Here is a 19,325-nt window from a genome sequence, read left to right as displayed (position 1 = left end):
ATGCTCCATGACAGTGTCCTAAAGTACATTTTCTTATTTCAAGTAAAGTGACACAGGATGATCATAATGCTCCATGACAGTGTCCTAAAGTACATTTTCTTATTTCAAGTAAAGTGACACAGGATGGTCATAATGCTCCATGACAGTGTCATAAAGTAAATTTTCTTATTTCAAGTAAAGTGACACAGGATGGTCATAATGCTCCATGACAGTGTCATAAAGTACATTTTCTTATTTCAAGTAAAGTGACACAGGATGGTCATAATGCTCCATGACAGTGTCATAAAGTGTATTTTCTTATTTCAAGTAAAGTGACACAGGATGGTCATAATGCTCCATGACAGTGTCATAAAGTGTATTTTCTTATTTCAAGTAAAGTGACACAGGATGGTCATAATGCTCCATGACAGTGTCATAAAGTGTATTTTCTTATTTCAAGTAAAGTGACACAGGATGGTCATAATGCTCCATGATAGTGTCATAAAGTACATTTTCTACAAGTTATTTAAAATACAACAAAGGATTTAAGAAAAACTTTCAACCTGAAATAAAACTTTTTGGCAGGGAAATAACTCATTTGAATAAATATGGGATTTGACACTCTTATAAAAGATGTCATAACCAGCCATAAAATAATGCAATATATGTCACAACAGGTGTAAATATAAGGGTCGTGACATTGTTTTGTCAAGTTATGTCAGTCGTTATGACATATTATGACATGATTATGACCGGTCAGGATTCACAGACCTGTCACCTATTTTTGTTCTTAACATGTTATGACACCAGGTGTCAAGTAAAGTGTTACCAACATTCAAAAACATCAGGACTACACAAACTACAATCACAGACAAAAAAACATTGAACCAGATTGTCAGACTGATTGTTAGCTACCTGTCTGCTGTTCCAGGTGCTTACTGCCCCCAGTGCAGAGATGGTGCTCAGCTCAGACAGCCGGATCACACTCAGCTCTGCCACTGAAAGCTGGGAGGCTATACGACCCAGCTGTGTAATCACAGACGAGGAGAAGGACCGAGCCGCTCCATAGATCTACAGACAACACAGAGAAAAAGAACAAAGACACAGCCTCTGTTAGTTAATGCAACCAGAGCAGCTACAGAAGACGGATAAATCAGACACCGGACCCATTTTGCATATGGTACAAGGTGATTTCTACATAGGAACTACAGTGATGTTTCTTGTTATGGGTAAAATATGTACCTCTTTAGTTTTCTGGAGGAGTAGTTTCTGTTGGTATGATGAAAAGAAGGGGTCCTGGCCAAAGAGCTCTAGACTACAGCTGAAGGCGGCAGACGACATGCCTGTCAAGCTGTCTGTGCTCCAGGCTGAAGGCTGTGTTGCATGCAGCTTTTCACATGTGGGCATCAATGCAGGAGCTGGGCAGAGACAAATGGACAAAACAGATGGTAATACTGTATACAGAGGGAAATGTATGTAAACATTTCACAAAAGAGTCTTATGTTCATCTGTTTTGGCAGTAAGGTTGGGGAGTAAGACAGAAGTCTCAATGTGAGACAGAGTGGCACTCACGTGTGACCTGCCCCACTTTGAGAAAACCCAGGAAGTTCTGAAGAACAAACTGTTGCCTCTCAAACAGCTTTGTCTGTTCAACCTGGTCCCGGCCCTGAATGCAGAGGGCCCCAACAGCACCCGACTCCCACCGGCGCTGACTCAGAAACAGCCTCTCTATACGCCCCTGGGTCATCAGGGCCTGAGGACATACACACACAGCCTGACTAGGGGCCAACAGGCCAGGGCAGCATAGCACCTGACACCTCTAGGAGTCCTGTCAGTGGACACCTGCAGGATTCTTTTACAAATCCATCCTTTCCTGATTCCTGGTGTCGTGTAGCAAATGTAACACCTCTCAATAACTTTAAGGACACCCAAATAAATGAATCATGACAATGGTCAAATCAATTGCAAAGGAACTAACCTTGAATAAATAATGGAAATGGATGTGTTAAAGACTGAGGGAAAAGTAGAGCAGGAAACGTACCTGGGGAATCTGCTGCAGCGTCTCTTTGGGAAGGAAGAATAAGAATCTGTCCACTTGATTGAGTGTCTCAGGGGTCCAGTTCTGAACGGGGCTAAGAGCACACAGAAAGGCTCATTTTTCATGTGATGTGAGGAGACAGAGGAGTTATAACGAAAGGTTAAATGGGGTGTGTGCTGTAATGTGGGTGGTTGTTTAAGAGGGTGCTACAGTACCCGAAGGTGCCAGGCTCCTGTAGGATCTGTGCGACGATGTCCCTCTTGCTGCTGTTATAGCAGAACTCTCGGAGGAACTCCAGGCTCTCCACAAAGAAGCTCCGCACCAGCTGCACAAACACCTCATCCACTACATAGGTCGCCATGATGCCCAGTGAACGGAACTCATCCTCAGTGAACTCCCCCGTGTACATGCCCTGGGGGAGAACATTTTCAACTTATATCTGTAAATAATACCTGTAAATCATTTTCAACATAAAGATTTAAAATCGAAGACACCAAAGTTAAACCCCAGGCTGAATGTGTTAGCAGTAATGGGGTACAGGAGAGGGTACTGACAAGTCTCTGCACCATCTTGTCCACCAGAACATCCTGTTTTGTACTGGGTAGGAGCAGGAAGTGATGGGAGTCCTTCACAATCATCTTCCTGAGAGTGTCCATCATGTCGGCAGGGAACTTCTTAATAGTGCTCACCCTACAAATGCATACACACACAAGCATGCAAACACACACACAGTGACACACACACACACACACAGTGACACACACACACACACACAGGGACACACACACACACACACACACACACACACACACACACACACACACACACACACACACACACACACAAAGTTGACAGTGATGCATTGTTGATGTTCAAACCATCTGTAGTGAGGATTAATGGCAGTAAGACCGACTCACGGCAGGGCTAGTGTGATCTGAGCGCCAAACTCTCCCAGCAGCTCAGAGAAGAAGTCAAAGTAGTACAGCTCCTCGATGATGCACTTTTTCTGTAAGTCAAGACAAAAGCATGAGGGTCGTCAATTACGCTTATATAACAGCTATCTTTATACCTGACATCTGGCATGGTTCCACTGTTAACTCAATTAACTAGCTCAGAGGAATATGGTTAAGTATTTGCTCATCTACCAGTGAGGAATGGAGAGGAACAGACTGCTTATTCATGAATGCAAGGACACTCTGCACTGAGGAAAATGTTGGCTTGTCCCGGAAGAGCTGTCGCAGGGCTGTGCAGCTTACACCTCGAGCAATGCTTCCAAGGGCACTGCATAACCAGAAAGACAAAATAGATTACAAATATGAATGGGAGCACATTCACAAGAGGTTAGTAATAAATCAACTGCAGCTATGTTGACATAGATATGCACTCACAGAAACGTCTCAGTGGAAAGATTGGGCATGGTCTTCACTGCTTCTTTAAAAAGACTTTTAGCCTGGGAAAAGAAACCAGAAGTGATCATTCGTATTGATCACAAACCATCTCCCAACACACGTAGTGACAGCCAGAGAGAGAATACCCCGCAGTGCTATAGAGGTGATTGGCAGTTTTGGAATACAGTTTTGAGGTGTGTAATAAATTCAGTAGGACAGTGTTGTTGTGCTTTGCTACTTCACACAGTGCGCATGAACATGCAGGATCTGGGAGCTGTGATTTAATGGTGCTGGCAGGCTGCCCTCAGGCCCATTAGTAGCAACAGACAGGGGATTATAGGGCAGCTTTCATGGCCAGTGTGGTGAAACAGACCAGACCAGCGTTAGGCTAGCAGGAGGGAGAGGGCCATCAGCCCATCTGAGACACCACCTCATTGTGATAGCTGGGACCTGGTGTGTGTGTGTGTGTGTGTGTGTGTGTGTGTGTGTGTGTGTGTGTTGACAGTCACAGATACGCTGTGTGTGTTCAGAACATAGAATAGCCTATTTAAACAGTCAGGGCAGGGGTTATACAACAGGCCGACCTCTCCACTGACGGTTAATTATTTAACATCTAATCAAGACCGTGTCATACACACCTCTGCTTGACAGAGGAGAGACCCACATTGCGTAACATGCTGACATCTTTAGACACACACTCGGAAATCCTTTTCAAATCTCTAAATAAAATCACTAAGCATTTAGGGATAGGTAGATGCTCCTATACTGATATGCATGAATGGTATCCCCTTGAAAATGACTTGCAGGTCACAGGTATTGCTGGAGCAGAGAGGACATGAGTCAGCTCATAGACGTTACCTGCTGAGTGTTCCAGGCTTGTCTTCCTGCCAAGGTCCTGTTGGTCAACAGCAGACTAGCCCTGGTCAGCACACTGAGTAGAGGGGTGCTGGGGAGCAGGGGCTCCACCTTATCCAACCAGCCAGTCCCCTCTGGTGAGTCCTGGTCAACACAACACAGACATAGTGTGTAGTGACTAAACAACACCAATTCAAAAGACAAACACGCAGATATGAAGTGGATTTCAATGGTGACTAAATGGGCTTTGAGTGGTACACACAATATGTGGGTGGAATGTAAATACATGTTCACAAACCATAAAACAATAACTCAGGCAAACAAAAGAGGAGTAATTACAAATGTGTCAGAGTGACCTAATTCATGCATAGTTGGCACCTCCTCTCTAAGAAACAGCCCAATACTGAGCCTGCCCAGTGTGTCAGTCTATCCCTGGTTCTGGTCCTTATGGAGCATACAGCTCCAGCTGGCACAGGGCCACATCACCCCATTTGACTGCCAGGCAGGCAAGGAGCCTGGGTACACCTGGGCATGCCAGCTGTGGTCCCCCTCCACACTCCACCTTGCTCTCCTTCACTCTCTGTTCCCTCTCCAATGGTTATGGTCATGCATGCGTACTCACAGAGCCTTGTAAACATACCGCCCACTGAGCCAAGAGTAGCAGCGTATGGCCGAAGCCATGTTACTGTGTACCTTGTCGTTTGTCTTCATTTAATATGAGTGAGCATGTCGCTGTTTGTGAGGATGGGTGTCAGTGTTGGTGAGTCCCTCTAAGGCCGTACCCAGAGTTTGGTGGTGATGGTGTTGGCCTGTGGGGGGTTGAGGCCGGGCGTATGCAGGGCGATGTCAGGCAGAGAGGACAGCAGGATGTCAGAAGGCAAGTTCCACAGAGTCTCAACCTTCACCCCACTCACCAGAGAGCCCAGCTTCTGCAGCTGCCCCGGCAGAGACAGCTAGAAGGGACACAAGGAGGGAGAGAGGGAGAGGGAGTGAGCAGGAGAGAGAGAGCGAGAGAGAGAGAGAGGGGAAGGTTGGGGATATGAAATAGTGGGGGGGGGGGGCAGGGGATGGAGGAGGAAGATATGGAGAATGAAAGAGGGATAGTCTATTTCTAACTCATCATTCAAACACTTTTAATAATGCAAAAATCATCTTTTAAATGAAACTAGATACAAAAGATACCTTTGACAAATTGGTCTTGTTCTTTGTAACACTATACAGCCATTAGATACTAAGATAATACAGGTAGAGAGTGTCATCTGGTGTATAATGAAGTAGGAAACATACATCTTGACAGGGTTGTGTGGTTTGCCATGGTGATAGTATTTGTCCTTGAGTCACCCCTGGCCAGGCTGCACTAGGCTTTGGGCCAGCTGGCTCAGAATGGACCATTACTATGCACAGAAGCATTACACTGAAACAGAGACACTCTCAAACATCTAGCATACCATATCTGAGACAATACGCAGCCCTGTTTTACAATCCCTTTCTGAAACAGAAAGCCATGTCCTTCAAAAACTGAAATAATACTTACACTGTTGTTTAGAGACACTTTGTCCACAATTACACTGGCCTAGAATGACATCACAAAAAGAAGATGGAACAAATCATTATGACTGGTCTAAAACTCTGTTTTATTAACATCTGTATTATGAAAATGGAAACTACTTGGGAAAATGAAGAAAAGCCCACTGGGCTCAAGACAAAAACAAATGCTTTATTTCCTGCTTTTGTTTCCCCACCCTACCATTCCATTGACTAAGGCCCCTTATGGCACATGGCAGGCAGCAGCCGTGAGGCACACATTGAAAATGTGGGGTTGGTTGTGCTTCTGTAATCAAAGGGTCAAGGCACCTCCAGAACCCCCCTCACCTCACCTGGGGTCAGACTTCTGCAAACTGGCTGCTTGTCAGCTGTCACAAAGCAACCTAATAACCAACCCCCATTCTAACCCCATAATCATCCCCACCCTCTGTTACTGGAGCCAGGCAGCACTGAGAAAACCCAATCAGGTATGAAAACCAAACAGAAGGTGCTCCATTAGAGCTCTCTCTCTGATGAGAGGATGCTTGTGACGGCCGATGGTGATCTTCTACCTGTGCAGGAGTGAAGGGCACAGAGGCCAGGGCTGTCAGCGCAGGGCTGAGCTGGGATTGGCTGAGCTTCTGCAGGAAGTCCACACCCAGCCAGGGCAAGAAGGGAGCCAGCTGAGACACTCGGCCGGCGGAGAGAGAGCCAGGAGACTGAAGCTCACTCCCGTTCAGGAACAAGCTGGAGATCTGAAGAGGGATGGTCACAAGCATAACACACAACACATATTTACACAGGAATCAAGACAAAGTGCAAACAAGAAATTAAACCCATAGATTAGTCTACTTCACTCATACCCATATGAGTTTCACCTTAAACTTTGCAGTGAAAAAATAAAGTAGTTCTGTCTGTGATAGGTCTACTTACCATGTCACTGGGGCCCCTGAGGCCCTGGGCAACACATGTCCTAATGTTGTCCTGAATCACAGAGAAGGCCTCCGAGTTTCTGTACACCAGCAGGTCCTTTGGGTCTGACAGACACGTCAGGTTGCCAAGCCTAGGGATACAAAGATGATAATTACTCAAGCATATCCAAAGATACTTTTGGATCCCAAACAGTTGGTTACTTCAGTGTCTACTAGAATGTTGCATTTCATTGGACTACGGAAAGTCATTTCTTGAAAACGCATACACTCAAAATCAGATTAATCAGAAACCGAATGTTTCTGTAAGACAAGATACATGACCCACCATCGATCAAATATTGTCACACTGACCTCCTGAATTGTTCCACTGTTAGATTTCTGAAGGTCCTTATGAGGCTGTCAGCCACAAACTGCTGTTGTAGTTGGCTTAGGGTGTTCATCAGCAACACATCCATTCCAACCAACAGCTAGGAGAGAAGAAACACCACCCAACTCTGGTTTAAAATACAGTGCACAATGATTAAAATATCCTGTATACCATTTTAAATTAAGACAATGAAAACCTATTGGCCTAAACATATACTGTTTTGTACAGTATACACATACACTTTTGCACAGTACAACCTCATCCCCTTCCACATATAGTCAGGTCCAAAATTATTGGCAGCCTTGATGAGCAACAAATACTTGATAAAATAAATAATATTTAAAACAAAGACCTTTATTGTATTAAAAAAAGTTTGTGTGTATACACACACACACACACACACACACACACACACACACACACACACACACACACACACACACACACACACTACTGTTCAAAGTTTGGGGTCACTTAGAAATGGCCTTGTTTTTTAAAGAAAATATATATATTTTGTTGATCAGAAATACAGTGTAGACATTGTTAATGTTGTAAATGACTTGTAGCTGGAAACGACATATTTCTAATGGAATATCTACATAGGCGTACAGAGGCCCTTTATCAGCAACCATCACTCCTGTGTTCAAATGGCACATTGTGTCAACTAATCCAAGTTTACCATTTTAAAAAGGAAAGATCATTAGAAAACCCTTTTGCAATTATGTTAGCACAGCTGAAAACTGTTGTTCTGATTAAAGAAGCAATAAAACTGGCCTTCTTTAGACTAGTTGAGTATCTCGAGCATCAGCATTTGTGGGTTTGATTACAGGCTCAAAATGGCCAGAAACAAATAACTTTCTTCTGAAACTCGTCAGTCTATTCTTGTTTTGAGAAATGAAGGCTATTCCATGTGAGAAACTGACAAGAAACTGAAGATCTCATACAACGCTGTGTACTACTCCCATCACAGAACAGCACAAACTGGCACTAACCATAATAGAAAGAGGAGTGGGAGGCCCCGGTGCACAACAGAACAAGAGGTACATTGGAGTGTCTAGTTTGAGAAACAGAAGCCTCACAAGTCCTCAACTGGCAGCTTCATTAAATAGTACCCGCAAAACACCAGTCTCAACGTCAACAAGTGAAGAGGCGACTCCGGGATGCTGGCCTTCTAGGCAGAGTTGCAAAGAAAAAGCCACATCTCTGACTGGCCAATAAAAAGAAAAGATTAAGGAGGGCAAAAGAACACAGACACTGGACAGAGGAAGATTGGAAAAAAGGGTTAAGGACAGACGATTCTAAGTTTGAGGTGTTCGGATCACTAAGAAGAACATTAGTGAAACAAAGAAAAAATGAAAAGATGCTGGAGGAGTGCTCGCCATCTGTCAAGCATGATGGTGGAGGCAATGTGATGGTCTGGGGATGGTTTGGTGGTAGTAAAGTGGGAGATTTCTACAGGGTAAAAGGGATCTTGAAGAAGGAAGGCCATCACTCCATTTTGCAACGCCATGCCATACCCTGTGGACGGCGCTTAATTGGAGCCAATTTCCTCCTACAACAGGACAATGACCCAAAGCACAGCTCCAAACTATGCAATAACTATTTAGGGAAGAAGCAGTCAGCTGGTATTCTGCCTATAATGGAGTGGCCAGCACAGTCACCGGATCTCAACCCTATTGAGCTGTTGTGGGAGCAGCTTGACCATATGGTACATAAAAACTTCCCATCAAGCCAATCCAACTTGTGGGAGGTGCTTCAAGAAGGGGTGAAATCTCTTCAGATTACCTCAACAAATTGACAACTGGAATGCCAAAGGTCTGCAAGGCTGTAATTGCTGCAAATGGAGGATTCTTTGACGAAAACAAAGTTTGAAGGACACAATTATTATTTCAATTAAAAATCATTATTTATAACTTGTCAACATCTTGACTATTTCCTATTAATTTTGCAACTCTTTTCATGTATGTTTTCATGGAAAACAAGGACATTTCTAAGTGACCCCAAACTTTTGAACGTTAGTGTATATATATATTATTTTATACTAGTACAATTGCTCAGAGAAATAGATTGTTAATAATAGTGCAATATTTTTTTTCTCAAAAAGGGGGATAAAATGTCACCCTATTTTCAACCAGCAACTATCAGGAACTAACACTGATCACGTTTTTCACACTTTTACAGTGTAAGTTTCATCAGCTGTTATACAATAAGGCAAAAAAACACGAGTTTTTAACTGCACTGGGCCTTTAAGTTCAACGACTTAATAAACTTAACAGAGTACCAGGACCAGTGTCGTACCGCAGTTTTGTGGGGCACTCAGCAAGGTCTGAGCAAGGTCGAAGGATTAGTTATGAGGGAAAACAGCTAACTTCCTCCAAGTCAACACATTTTGCCATGGGGCAAAACATTTTTTTTTGTTGTTGCAGTTTTATAGCTAATATCATGCTATTTTGCATTTTTAAAGCTAATTTCCTCCAATTATCGCGGGAGCTGCGGGAGGCCAGTGACCAGGACATCTAAGCCAAAAACCTAGTTGCCTCTGCCAGGAGGTTGAAACTTGGCCACAAGTGGATCTGTGAACAAGACAATAACATCAAAATCACACATCAAAATCCACAAAGAAATGGTTAATTGACCACAAAATCAACATTTTGCAATGGCCATCTCAGTCTCCTGATGAACCCCATTGAAAACCTGAGGTTTGAATTGAAGAGGGCAGTCCATAAGCGCAAACAAAGGATATCTGTATGGAGGAATGGTCTAAGATCACCTCCCAATGTGTTCTCCAATCTCATAAAACATTTGAGAAAAAAGGCTCAATGCCATTATCCAAGGTTAGGCATTGAAAGGTTCTGAAAACAGGGGTGCCAATAATTTTGACCTCTATTTTTGAGAAATAAAGTATTAGTTATTAAACAAAATCTCTTTCTTTGAGCAATTGTATTAGTATAGAATAAATACAAATTCTTTATACAATATAGCTCAGTATTTGTATTATTGAACTTTTACAGTCTTTTTTGCCCATCTTTACCAAGGGTGCCAATCCTTTTGGACCTGACATGCAACGATCATATTCACATTTTAAGCAGTGAAAGATCACTCACTATTCTTCACATAGCCATTCTTAATTGATGCATTCCGATGTTTACTTATTGAACATTGGCTACGGCCACAACCACTGACACAATGGAGACCACTGACAACTGCCTGGCTGTGGCTGGGGAGGCTCTGGTTTCACAGAGAGGTGTCGTGTCTGTTACCTGAGCAGGTGAGAGGTGCTGGAAGCTGTGAAAGGGCAGGTAGACTATCAGGTTACCAGTGTCCCTGATGAAGGAGGGGCCGCCGGCTGTCATGTTGAGGGAGCTGAGGGCTCGGCTGTACCACCTCCCAAAGGCCCTGCGTTGCTCCACCGACAGGCTCCTGATGTTGCTGTTGATGGTATTTCTCCTGAAGATAGAGAGAGAGCGCATAGAGGAATGTAGAACATACTTGTTAACCCGAACAAAAAGCAGAGAGCAAAACATGACTGGGAAAGCACATCTCTTTCAGAGACTCAAATGACCCAATTTAAATTAAGGCCGAAGTAGTAGTTTAAATAGAAAATGACTCAAATATTGGGAGTCTGTTTTTTACATTTTAAACTGTACCTTTATTTAACTAGGCAAGTCAGTTAAGAACAAATTATTATTTTCAATGACGGCCTAGGAACAGTGGGTTAACTGCCTGTTCAGGGGCAGAACGACAGATTTGTACCTTGTCAGCTCGGGGATTTGAACATGAAACCTTTCGGTTACTAGTCCAACGCTCTAACCACTAGGATACCCTGCCGCCCCGAGTGTCTGAATAGAGGGGGTAATTAACTGCCTAAGACCTTTGATTCTATAGCCATTCAGTACTATACGTACATCTATAATGCAGAGACCAACACACAAGGACATCATGACTCATGATGACTTGTATTAGAAGCCTGCTTAACTTACACAATGAGGTTGGTCTGTAAGGGGGGCAGTGACTGGATGTCTGCAGGGTTGACCAGGGAAAGTAGGGGTACCAGTTCAGGAAAGAGGCTCCCGTCCCTGACCAAGTGGGTCTGGAAAAGCACAGATACCATGGTGCCTAGGTAGTCATCTGTAAACTGGGACAGAGAGCGAGATTAAGTGATTATCTTGTGTGAACATAGAGCGGTTTTGCTACATTTTACTTAATTATTTTATAAAATGTATTCAATCAGGTTGTCCCACTGAGGTCAAGTGATCTTAGTATTTTCCATGGAAGACCTGTCTAGGACAACTGATATGAAGTGTGTTATATTACCTGCAATGTTCCCTGGTTCCTGCTGAAGTACTGCAGTATCTGTCTGACTGTGGTGATGTCCACTGCACCCAGCACTGCCCTCAGACTTGCCAGAGGGATACGGAAATACTCCTGTAACAGAATCACACCACATACTAAAACCAAGCACCCATAAGCCAGACAAGAATATCATAACAAAATCGGTCACCAAATAACAATAAATTATAAATGAACTTAAAATCTCTACATTACAAATACTCATACCTAGCCATCACCATGCCTTGAGACGTCTCCAGACATGTCTTAAGAGTTACACTCCCCTACGTATTTATTTGAACAGTGAGGGTAAAATTTTTTTACGTTGGCTCTATACTCCAGCATTTTAGATATTTTATGAGGCGACAGTACAGTATGTCACCTTTTATTTGAGGGTATTTTCATACATATCTGTTTTACTGTTTAGAAATGAAAGCACCCTGTATCTAGTCCCCCCATTTGAAGGTGGCATAAGTATTTGGACAAATTCACTTATGGTCAAAGGGCCTGGGCCTGGGTGTCTACAAAGCTAACTTATGGAATTGTTTTAAGATGGTCACACCAAGGATCATGTAGCTATTTGATTAATCATTTTAGAACCCCTGTAGGTATCCCAAAAAGTATTGAAAAAACATTTGATGAAACATTGAATTTGGCCTCACTGCTATTAGCCCATAGAAACACATTGAATAACATATTCAGACACGGCAAAACAGAGAGTCAAAATCATTTATCAAAAGAAAGTATGTTTTGAAGTGTTTGTCCTATATCTGAGAGATATAAGAAAGTTCAGGAATTTATTATCATTCCTTTTTAAAACTGGTAGCGGGTTACCTTCAGACGGGTGATGTGAAGCTTGTGGGCGTCGTAGAGCAACACATGTGTTCGTGAGAGTCACCTTTCCATGGTGGGTTCATATTACATTTTGACAAAAGTTTAGTATTTGATGCCATATTTTTTCCACGCTATGACGACATCAAGCTTTTGACTTTACAAACTTGTTGGGTGCATTTGCATTTTGTTTCGGTTGTGTTTCAGATTATGTTGTGCTCAATAGAAATGAATGGTAAATCATTTATTGTGTCAATTTTGGAGTCAGTTTTATTGTCAATAAGAATATAATATGTTTCTGAACACTTCTGCATTAATGTGGATTCTACCATGATGCTACTCATTGCGTGCTAGGAATATGGGACCAAACACTAAACTTTTGTCTTCAAATGAGGGGACTAGATACATCAAGTGCTTTTATTTCTGAGGTATGAAAATACCTCAAATAAAAGAGGACATTCTGTACTGTCGCCTCATATAAAACATTTGATCTCAAATCCAAAATGCTGGAGTATAGAGCTAAATTAAACATTTTAGCTTCACTGTCCAAATAAATACGTAGGGGTGTGTATTTGTTAGTAACTATATCACCAGTCACAAATGTAAAAGGACCAAATAAGTATCAGTCCTACTTCTGTCACCTTGATGAGGAAAAATCCATCACTGTTCCCAAGTCTTCCTGTTTGCATCAAACTGGTCAGTACTTTCTGTTACGGGCAAACAAATCTTCAAGCTTATCGTTTGAATGGTTCAAGAAGAAAACAAATCAAGATGGACAACAGCAACAACACAGTATCAACAATAATAAACACAAGTGATTAGAGATTAGTGTTGGATTGTCATTCAATCACATCAATGTCAGTTAATCTCATCCAGGGGAAGAGATTTAATGTCCACTATCAATGACATGTGTGAAACTGTGTACACCGTCGGTTGACACAACAATAGCCCTCATGGTAATTGATATAGATGATTAGTTACCTCAACAACAACAAAAAAGTTAGTCATATGACATTTCCACTAGACTAGAATGGGTTGGATCTAAATGTCCTTAGACATGAATCAGTTGAAAAGCCAAAACAGCAGAAAACAGGTTTGTGACATGAGGGAAATGTATAGATGACCACCACTGTTCAATGTAGCAATTTACAATACACACAATGTTGGAATTCTTTATCTGTAGATAAAGTCTGCCCAGCCCACCTACCCCAAAGCACTGCAGCAGGATCCTCTTGTTGTCAAAGTTGGTCTCCTTCTCTAGATAGAGCACCACAGACTTGAGCACATTGAAGCGGATGTTTTCAGTCACACGTAGGAACATCATCTGGCTCTCCTCCAGGGCCACCAACAGCACCACGGCCACACTGGTGGCCTGGTCCACCACAGAGGCCGTGTGTGGGGTCAGGAGCCCCTCCAAGCGATGCTGCAGGGCCTTCACCCCGCAGCGCAAAAGCAGCTGCAGAGCCTGCGTCTGACTGGAGCCTGGCTGACAGGCTGAGCTGAAGTCTGCAGTACAAGTCCAGTTCAGCCTCCTCACAATGTCTCTGACCAGGCAGGGCTGGGAGTCTGTGGAGGTGTTGTTGCTTTTTCCCTGGCTGTTTCCTTTGGTGTAGTTGGTGTAGGTGGTACAGAGCGTGCCCACCCACAGGCTGTAGGGCTCCTTGGTGAGCAGGGAGAGAAGGCCAGTGTTGGTGCAGATGGATGAGACAAAGTTGGCCTGATCGTAGTCCCAGCACAGGGTCAGGAGAGAGGTGTCAGGAAGTGCCACTGTCCAGCTGTGGTACTGGCATTGTTCTACTGGCTTAAACCCCATCAGGCCTCCTCCCTGTCCCCCTCCACCGCCGGGGCCAGTGTGGTTTGCACAATACGCCAACAGCCATGTATTGTCAGGGTTGGCTAGCAGGTTCTGGAGCACCGTGGTGTTGGCGCACACCTTCTGAGTGAAGTTCAGAGAGTCCAGCTCAGCACAGAGAGCCAGATCAGTCATGTCTACAATGATGGGCTTGTTCCAGTCAGAGTATTTGCACACCTGGGGCAGGATGTCCTTGGTCTCCTTGTCGACACAGACAGACATGAGCCACTCGTTCTGGGGCTCCAAAGTGAGCTTCTCTAACAGGGGCATGTTGCAGCACACGTTCTTATTAAAACCCATCTGGTCGTGTCGCCAGCAGAGCTCCACCATTGACGGGTCCACCAGCACCTTGCTCCACTTATCATAGTTGCACCAGTCTGGGATGCTGAACACCACAGGCGGGTTGGTGGGTGGAGAGTTAAGGGAGACAGTGCAGTATTCTCCAACCCATACAGTAGCACTATTACGGAGCAGTTCATTCAGAAAGGTGGCATTGGCGCACACCTCCAGTACAAAACCCTTGTCATCATTCTGGATGCACATGGATATCATCTCTATGGTGATTTCCATCACGTTTCGCCATTCTGAGTACTGGCAGGAAGCCGCCACCAGAGAGTTTATATCTGGCTGTGCCGGGGCCTCTGTACAGTTAAGCTGCAGCCAGTTGTTGTCAACATGTGAAAACACAACCGTGAAGAAGTCCAGGTTCTGACAGAGGAGGATCTTCAGCCTCTCCTTGTCCTGGTCCCAGCAGACGGCCACCATGGTTGGGTCGACTGTCTCCGCCGTCCAGGTCTGATACCTACAGAACTGACTCACCATGTATCCATCAGAGGAGTTAACACAGAAATTCCACAGCCAGCTATTGTTAGGATTGTTGTTCATCAATGCCTGCATTAGCTGGATATTGCTACACACCGCTAGGATGAATTTTTGTCTGTCATTTTCACTACACAGTGTCACCAGGCCTGCGTCCACGTCACTAGCATTGGTCCAGTTGCCGTAGTTGCACAGCAGCTGGCTGAGGCTGAGCGATCTTGAGACCCGTGGGCCTGAGGGAGGCGCGGCCGGCATGTCCCCACTGCAGTCAGACCTGTCCTCCAGGAGGGGCAACAGTAGAGCCTGGATAACATGACAGGTGTTACTCCACACCTGTTCCACCTCAGTGGGGTTCAGGATGCTCAGAGCGTTGCAGAAAGTGGAAAGTGTTGAGGAGCTCTGTAGGCCCACTGTGATGATGTCAGCGCACAGGGTGTCGTTGAAACGGGCTAGGTTGTCGTGGTCACACCTCAGCAGGGCAGTGGGGTTGTCCTCTACCGCTTTGAGGGTACGGCTGAAGGAGACTGTGGGGAGGCTCTGGCAGTCTGGGTCTGGGTAGCTGCACAGTGTTGATTCTGGAGTCAGGAACATGTCCAAGATGGTGTCACCAAAGGACCAGCTCACATTGTGACGTATACCCCTGAATAAAACAGTCAGTTAGAAAGGATACGGGAGGTCATATTCCTCTGTCAGTGGAAAAAAATATAAGAATGAATCCATCAAAACATTTCCATGATGTTTATCTCAGGGTATCACATGAAAGGTTTCACACATCATTGTCAGCTTACCACATCAGGAGCTGCTTTAGATCCCCTATACAAAAAAGGCAGGGGATTAAATACACATGACATAAATTACTGCAAATGTACAACAAAAACAGTGTCTAAAATCTGTATACATTAAATTCATAACTTAACATGAAGAAAGTGCAAGTAAGAAAACAAAACTGACAAACCTTGCTGACATTGTTCATTTTGGTCCAGAGCGGGAATTGCAATTCCAAATTGCAGTGCTATTTTTACATAATCCATTGGGGTTTGGAGAAATGTCAATATGAATTCTGAACCATGTGTCACTATAGCAGGAAATGCCATGTCTATTAGACCAGTCCAAGCAGACATAACTTTATCAGATAAGGAAAGATGTGACAAAGCAGTCATTATCTCCTGAAAAACACTGAATTGTTCTACTGTGGAATCGTCTACTCTGAGGTAGGATCTTTGAAAAAGTGACGGTTCTGAACTTGTACTGCTTCTTGTGCATGTCTGAGATTTGACAGATGATAGAAGCGACAGTAGCGGTTTGCCAAGCTCAAGTGATACAGTCTTTGTCAATTCTGCCTCCAAGCCACAGTCCGTTCTCCCAGACAAAATGCACACAAACGTTTTAGGGAGGTTTTCTATAAATCCATCTTCTATTAGTGGTCTATACATGGCAAATACCTTGCCCAGAACACCATAATAAGCGCTCAAGTCAATGCCCTCTAACACGGTGCCACCTGTCCTGACATTTGGGTCCTCTAAAATGTCTTCTGCGCTGATGCCGCCCCTGGCATTGGCATCAACGTTGTGATTTTCGTTGGATAAATCGTGTATTCGCTCTATCAATTCTTCTATGTTTCTGTCAAACTTGCTGGCGTCTGCGGGACCTTTTCTTGATACAGCTCGTGACAATGAGCGCACTGGTCTTGCGGCTTCGCAAACCATCCCTATAATAAAATAAAATACACCAACTAGTATCATACATCTAAGCTGAAGAATAAAAACTAACACTAAAAAACAAATACATAGCATGCCTCAAACATATGTAAATTCGCTTAATAATTTGAATCCTATAAAAGTTAGCAGAATGCAAGTAGCCTAACTTACTTACCTAGGATGCATAGAGCAAAAAATATTTGCATTCTTAGCAGCATTCTCAAAGTATAGGGGAAAAGTAGCTTGAGAAGTCCACAAAAATGCTAACTATCCAGTGGATTCAGAAAAAGATTCACTTTTAGGCCTATTATCCACGCTCACTGCAAATGCAATAGTTATGCCAATCATCCTTAGTTTTTTGACATTCCTGTAACCAAAATCAAACGCCGGTCTTTGTCAAAGCCATTCTGTCGTCTCCCCTGTATCGGTTCTTGCTTCCCTACTTTAGATTCCTTTTACGCTTTGCCAAGTTGTGGTCCACTTACATAGCGTGCTAAGCGAACATCTCTACCTGCCCCTTCGAGTCCATCACCGCTCCCGTGTCCACCTGAAACTCAATCCATGAGCTAAAAGTAGCTCAATTAGAAACAGTGGCAAAAGAATAGGTGCTAACGAAGGGTTGTGAAATGCACAGAACGGATTTAGAAAACAAACTGTTGCCGGTTATGAAACATAAATACAAGCTCATCATTGTTCATTAACTCAGAGATCCTATTAAAATGTGTACTCTAATTCCTAAGAAAGGATTACACCCTTTTAGCGCATTGTCTGTAATGCGAGCCTCTTCTCTTGAGGTCAAATGCGCCGGAGACAGTGTGGTTGAACAGAAATATAGAATTGGGGTTATAAAACTGAACATTCAAAAATGACCTGTTCATGGATGATCATGCCAAGAAATACTGTCCTCGCTTAGGATATACAAATATTGAATAAACATCTAAAACATATCAGAACGTATGAAATAGGCCTATATAAACCATATCCAATAATATGTTTAATAAATCCTCTAAAGGATCAGACCCGTTTTTTTACATTTTGGCCTGAAATGTCATACCCAAATCTAACTGCCTGTTGCTCAGGACCTGAAGCAAGGATATGCATATTATTGATACCAATTGAAAATAAACTCTGAAGTTTGTGGAACTGTGAAATGAATGTAGGAAAATAACAGATCTGGGAAATTATAAAAACACAGGTTTTTTGTCTTCTTTGAAATGCAAGAGAAAGGCCATACATTAAGAGGAGCCTAGATGTAATTTAGATATTGTCCACAAGATGACAGCAGTGTATGCAACGTTTCAGATTGATCCAGTTAGGAATGACCTCACTACACAATATTTTGCATTAAGTCTGCCAGGAGTTTGCCCAAATGTGTCAAATTGGTAAAATTATACATTTTTGTATGTCATGTTCCTAAAAAAAATAATGTTTACACACTCCCAGGAATGTCATACATGATGGATCATACATTCAGTAATCTAGATGTGTGAAAGTTAGTGTAACTACATTATTTACCTTCAGAGGTGAATGTATCAAACCAGTTGCTGTGATAAGTGTTTTGTTGTGCACTATTCTTGTTATTATTCTATTTTTGTTGTAATAACTACTGTAAACTGGACACTGCAGTTAGATTAACAAGAATTTAAGCTTTCTGCCCATATAAGACGTGTCTGTGTCCCAGAAAGTTGGCTGTTACAACTTTTTCTAGTCATATTATCGCAACAATCGTCCCGGTTTAGGGACATTGATCCCATAGAGGTTTAAAGACTGAAGACTGAATCTGCAATAGGTAAACAGCTTGGTTTGAAGAAATCAACTGTGGGAGCAATTATTAGGAAATGGAAGACATACAAGACCACTGATAATCTCCCTCGAACAGGGGCTCCACGCAAGATCTCACCCCTTGGGGTCAAAATGATCACAAGAACGGTGAGCAAAAATCCCAGAACCACATGGGGGGACCTAGTGAATGACCTGCAGAGAGCTGGGACCAAAGTAACGCCTACCATCAGTAACACACTATGACGCCAGGGACTCAAATCCTGCAGTGCCAGACGTGTCCCCCTGCTTAAGCCAGGCCCATCTGAAGTTTGCTAGAGAGCATTTGGATGATCCAGAAGAAAATTGGGAGAATGCCATATGGTCAGATGAAACCAAAATATAACTTTTTGGTAAAACTCAACTCGTCGTGTTTGGAGGACAAAGAATGCTGAGTTGCATCCAAAGAACACCATACCTACTGTGAAGCATGTGGGTGGAAACATCATGCTTTGGGGCTGTTTTTCTGCAAAGAGACCAGGACGACTGATCTGTGTAAAAGGAAAGAATGAATGGGGCCATGTATCGTGAGATTTTAAGTGAAAACCTCCTTCCATCAGCAATGGCATTGAAGAGGAAACGTGGCTGGGTCTTTCAGCATGACAATGATCCCAAACACACGGCCCAGGCAACGAAGGAGTAGCTTCGTAAGAAGCATTTCAAGGTCCTGGAGTGGCCTAGTCAGTCTCCAGATCTCAACCCCATAGAAAATCTTTGGAGGGAGTTGAAAGTCTGTTGCCCAGCATCAGCCCCAAAACGTCACTGCTCTAAAGGAGATCTGCATGGAGGAATGGCCAAAATACCAGCAACAACGTGTGAAAACCTTGAAGACTTACAGAAAACGTTTGACCTCTGTCATTGCCAACAAAGGGTATATAAACAAAGTATTGAGAAAC

At 43.3% G+C, this 19,325-nt stretch overlaps 1 protein-coding gene across 1 annotated transcript in view; it reads right to left on the bottom strand.

The window, feature by feature from the left end:
* strc1 (stereocilin 1) overlaps nucleotides 1-16,805 on the bottom strand; it is a 28,745-nt gene extending 11,940 nt beyond the window's left edge. Inside the window, exons 1-22 of the mRNA XM_090238540.1 lie at nucleotides 15,870-16,805; nucleotides 15,703-15,727; nucleotides 13,451-15,554; nucleotides 12,885-12,950; nucleotides 11,398-11,508; nucleotides 11,064-11,218; nucleotides 10,344-10,530; nucleotides 7,068-7,183; nucleotides 6,718-6,847; nucleotides 6,357-6,539; nucleotides 5,795-5,833; nucleotides 5,043-5,213; nucleotides 4,264-4,404; nucleotides 3,406-3,467; nucleotides 3,163-3,298; nucleotides 2,935-3,023; nucleotides 2,572-2,707; nucleotides 2,233-2,429; nucleotides 2,021-2,111; nucleotides 1,552-1,732; nucleotides 1,222-1,397; nucleotides 895-1,050 (exon numbers count right to left, since the gene is read on the bottom strand). Of these exons, the coding sequence (XP_090094666.1) occupies nucleotides 895-1,050; nucleotides 1,222-1,397; nucleotides 1,552-1,732; nucleotides 2,021-2,111; nucleotides 2,233-2,429; nucleotides 2,572-2,707; nucleotides 2,935-3,023; nucleotides 3,163-3,298; nucleotides 3,406-3,467; nucleotides 4,264-4,404; nucleotides 5,043-5,213; nucleotides 5,795-5,833; nucleotides 6,357-6,539; nucleotides 6,718-6,847; nucleotides 7,068-7,183; nucleotides 10,344-10,530; nucleotides 11,064-11,218; nucleotides 11,398-11,508; nucleotides 12,885-12,950; nucleotides 13,451-15,554; nucleotides 15,703-15,727; nucleotides 15,870-16,707 (5,490 nt within the window). The 5' untranslated portion in view covers nucleotides 16,708-16,805. The remainder of the gene's footprint in view (nucleotides 1-894; nucleotides 1,051-1,221; nucleotides 1,398-1,551; nucleotides 1,733-2,020; nucleotides 2,112-2,232; nucleotides 2,430-2,571; nucleotides 2,708-2,934; nucleotides 3,024-3,162; nucleotides 3,299-3,405; nucleotides 3,468-4,263; nucleotides 4,405-5,042; nucleotides 5,214-5,794; nucleotides 5,834-6,356; nucleotides 6,540-6,717; nucleotides 6,848-7,067; nucleotides 7,184-10,343; nucleotides 10,531-11,063; nucleotides 11,219-11,397; nucleotides 11,509-12,884; nucleotides 12,951-13,450; nucleotides 15,555-15,702; nucleotides 15,728-15,869) is intronic.
* Nucleotides 16,806-19,325: the final 2,520 nt, after the last annotated feature.

The sequence above is a fragment of the Oncorhynchus mykiss genome, chromosome 6 (assembly GCF_057628025.1).
Source record: "Oncorhynchus mykiss isolate SJ-2025 chromosome 6, ASM5762802v1, whole genome shotgun sequence".
NCBI lineage: Eukaryota > Metazoa > Chordata > Actinopteri > Salmoniformes > Salmonidae > Oncorhynchus > Oncorhynchus mykiss.
This window is presented reverse-complemented; position numbering and strand designations above follow the sequence as displayed.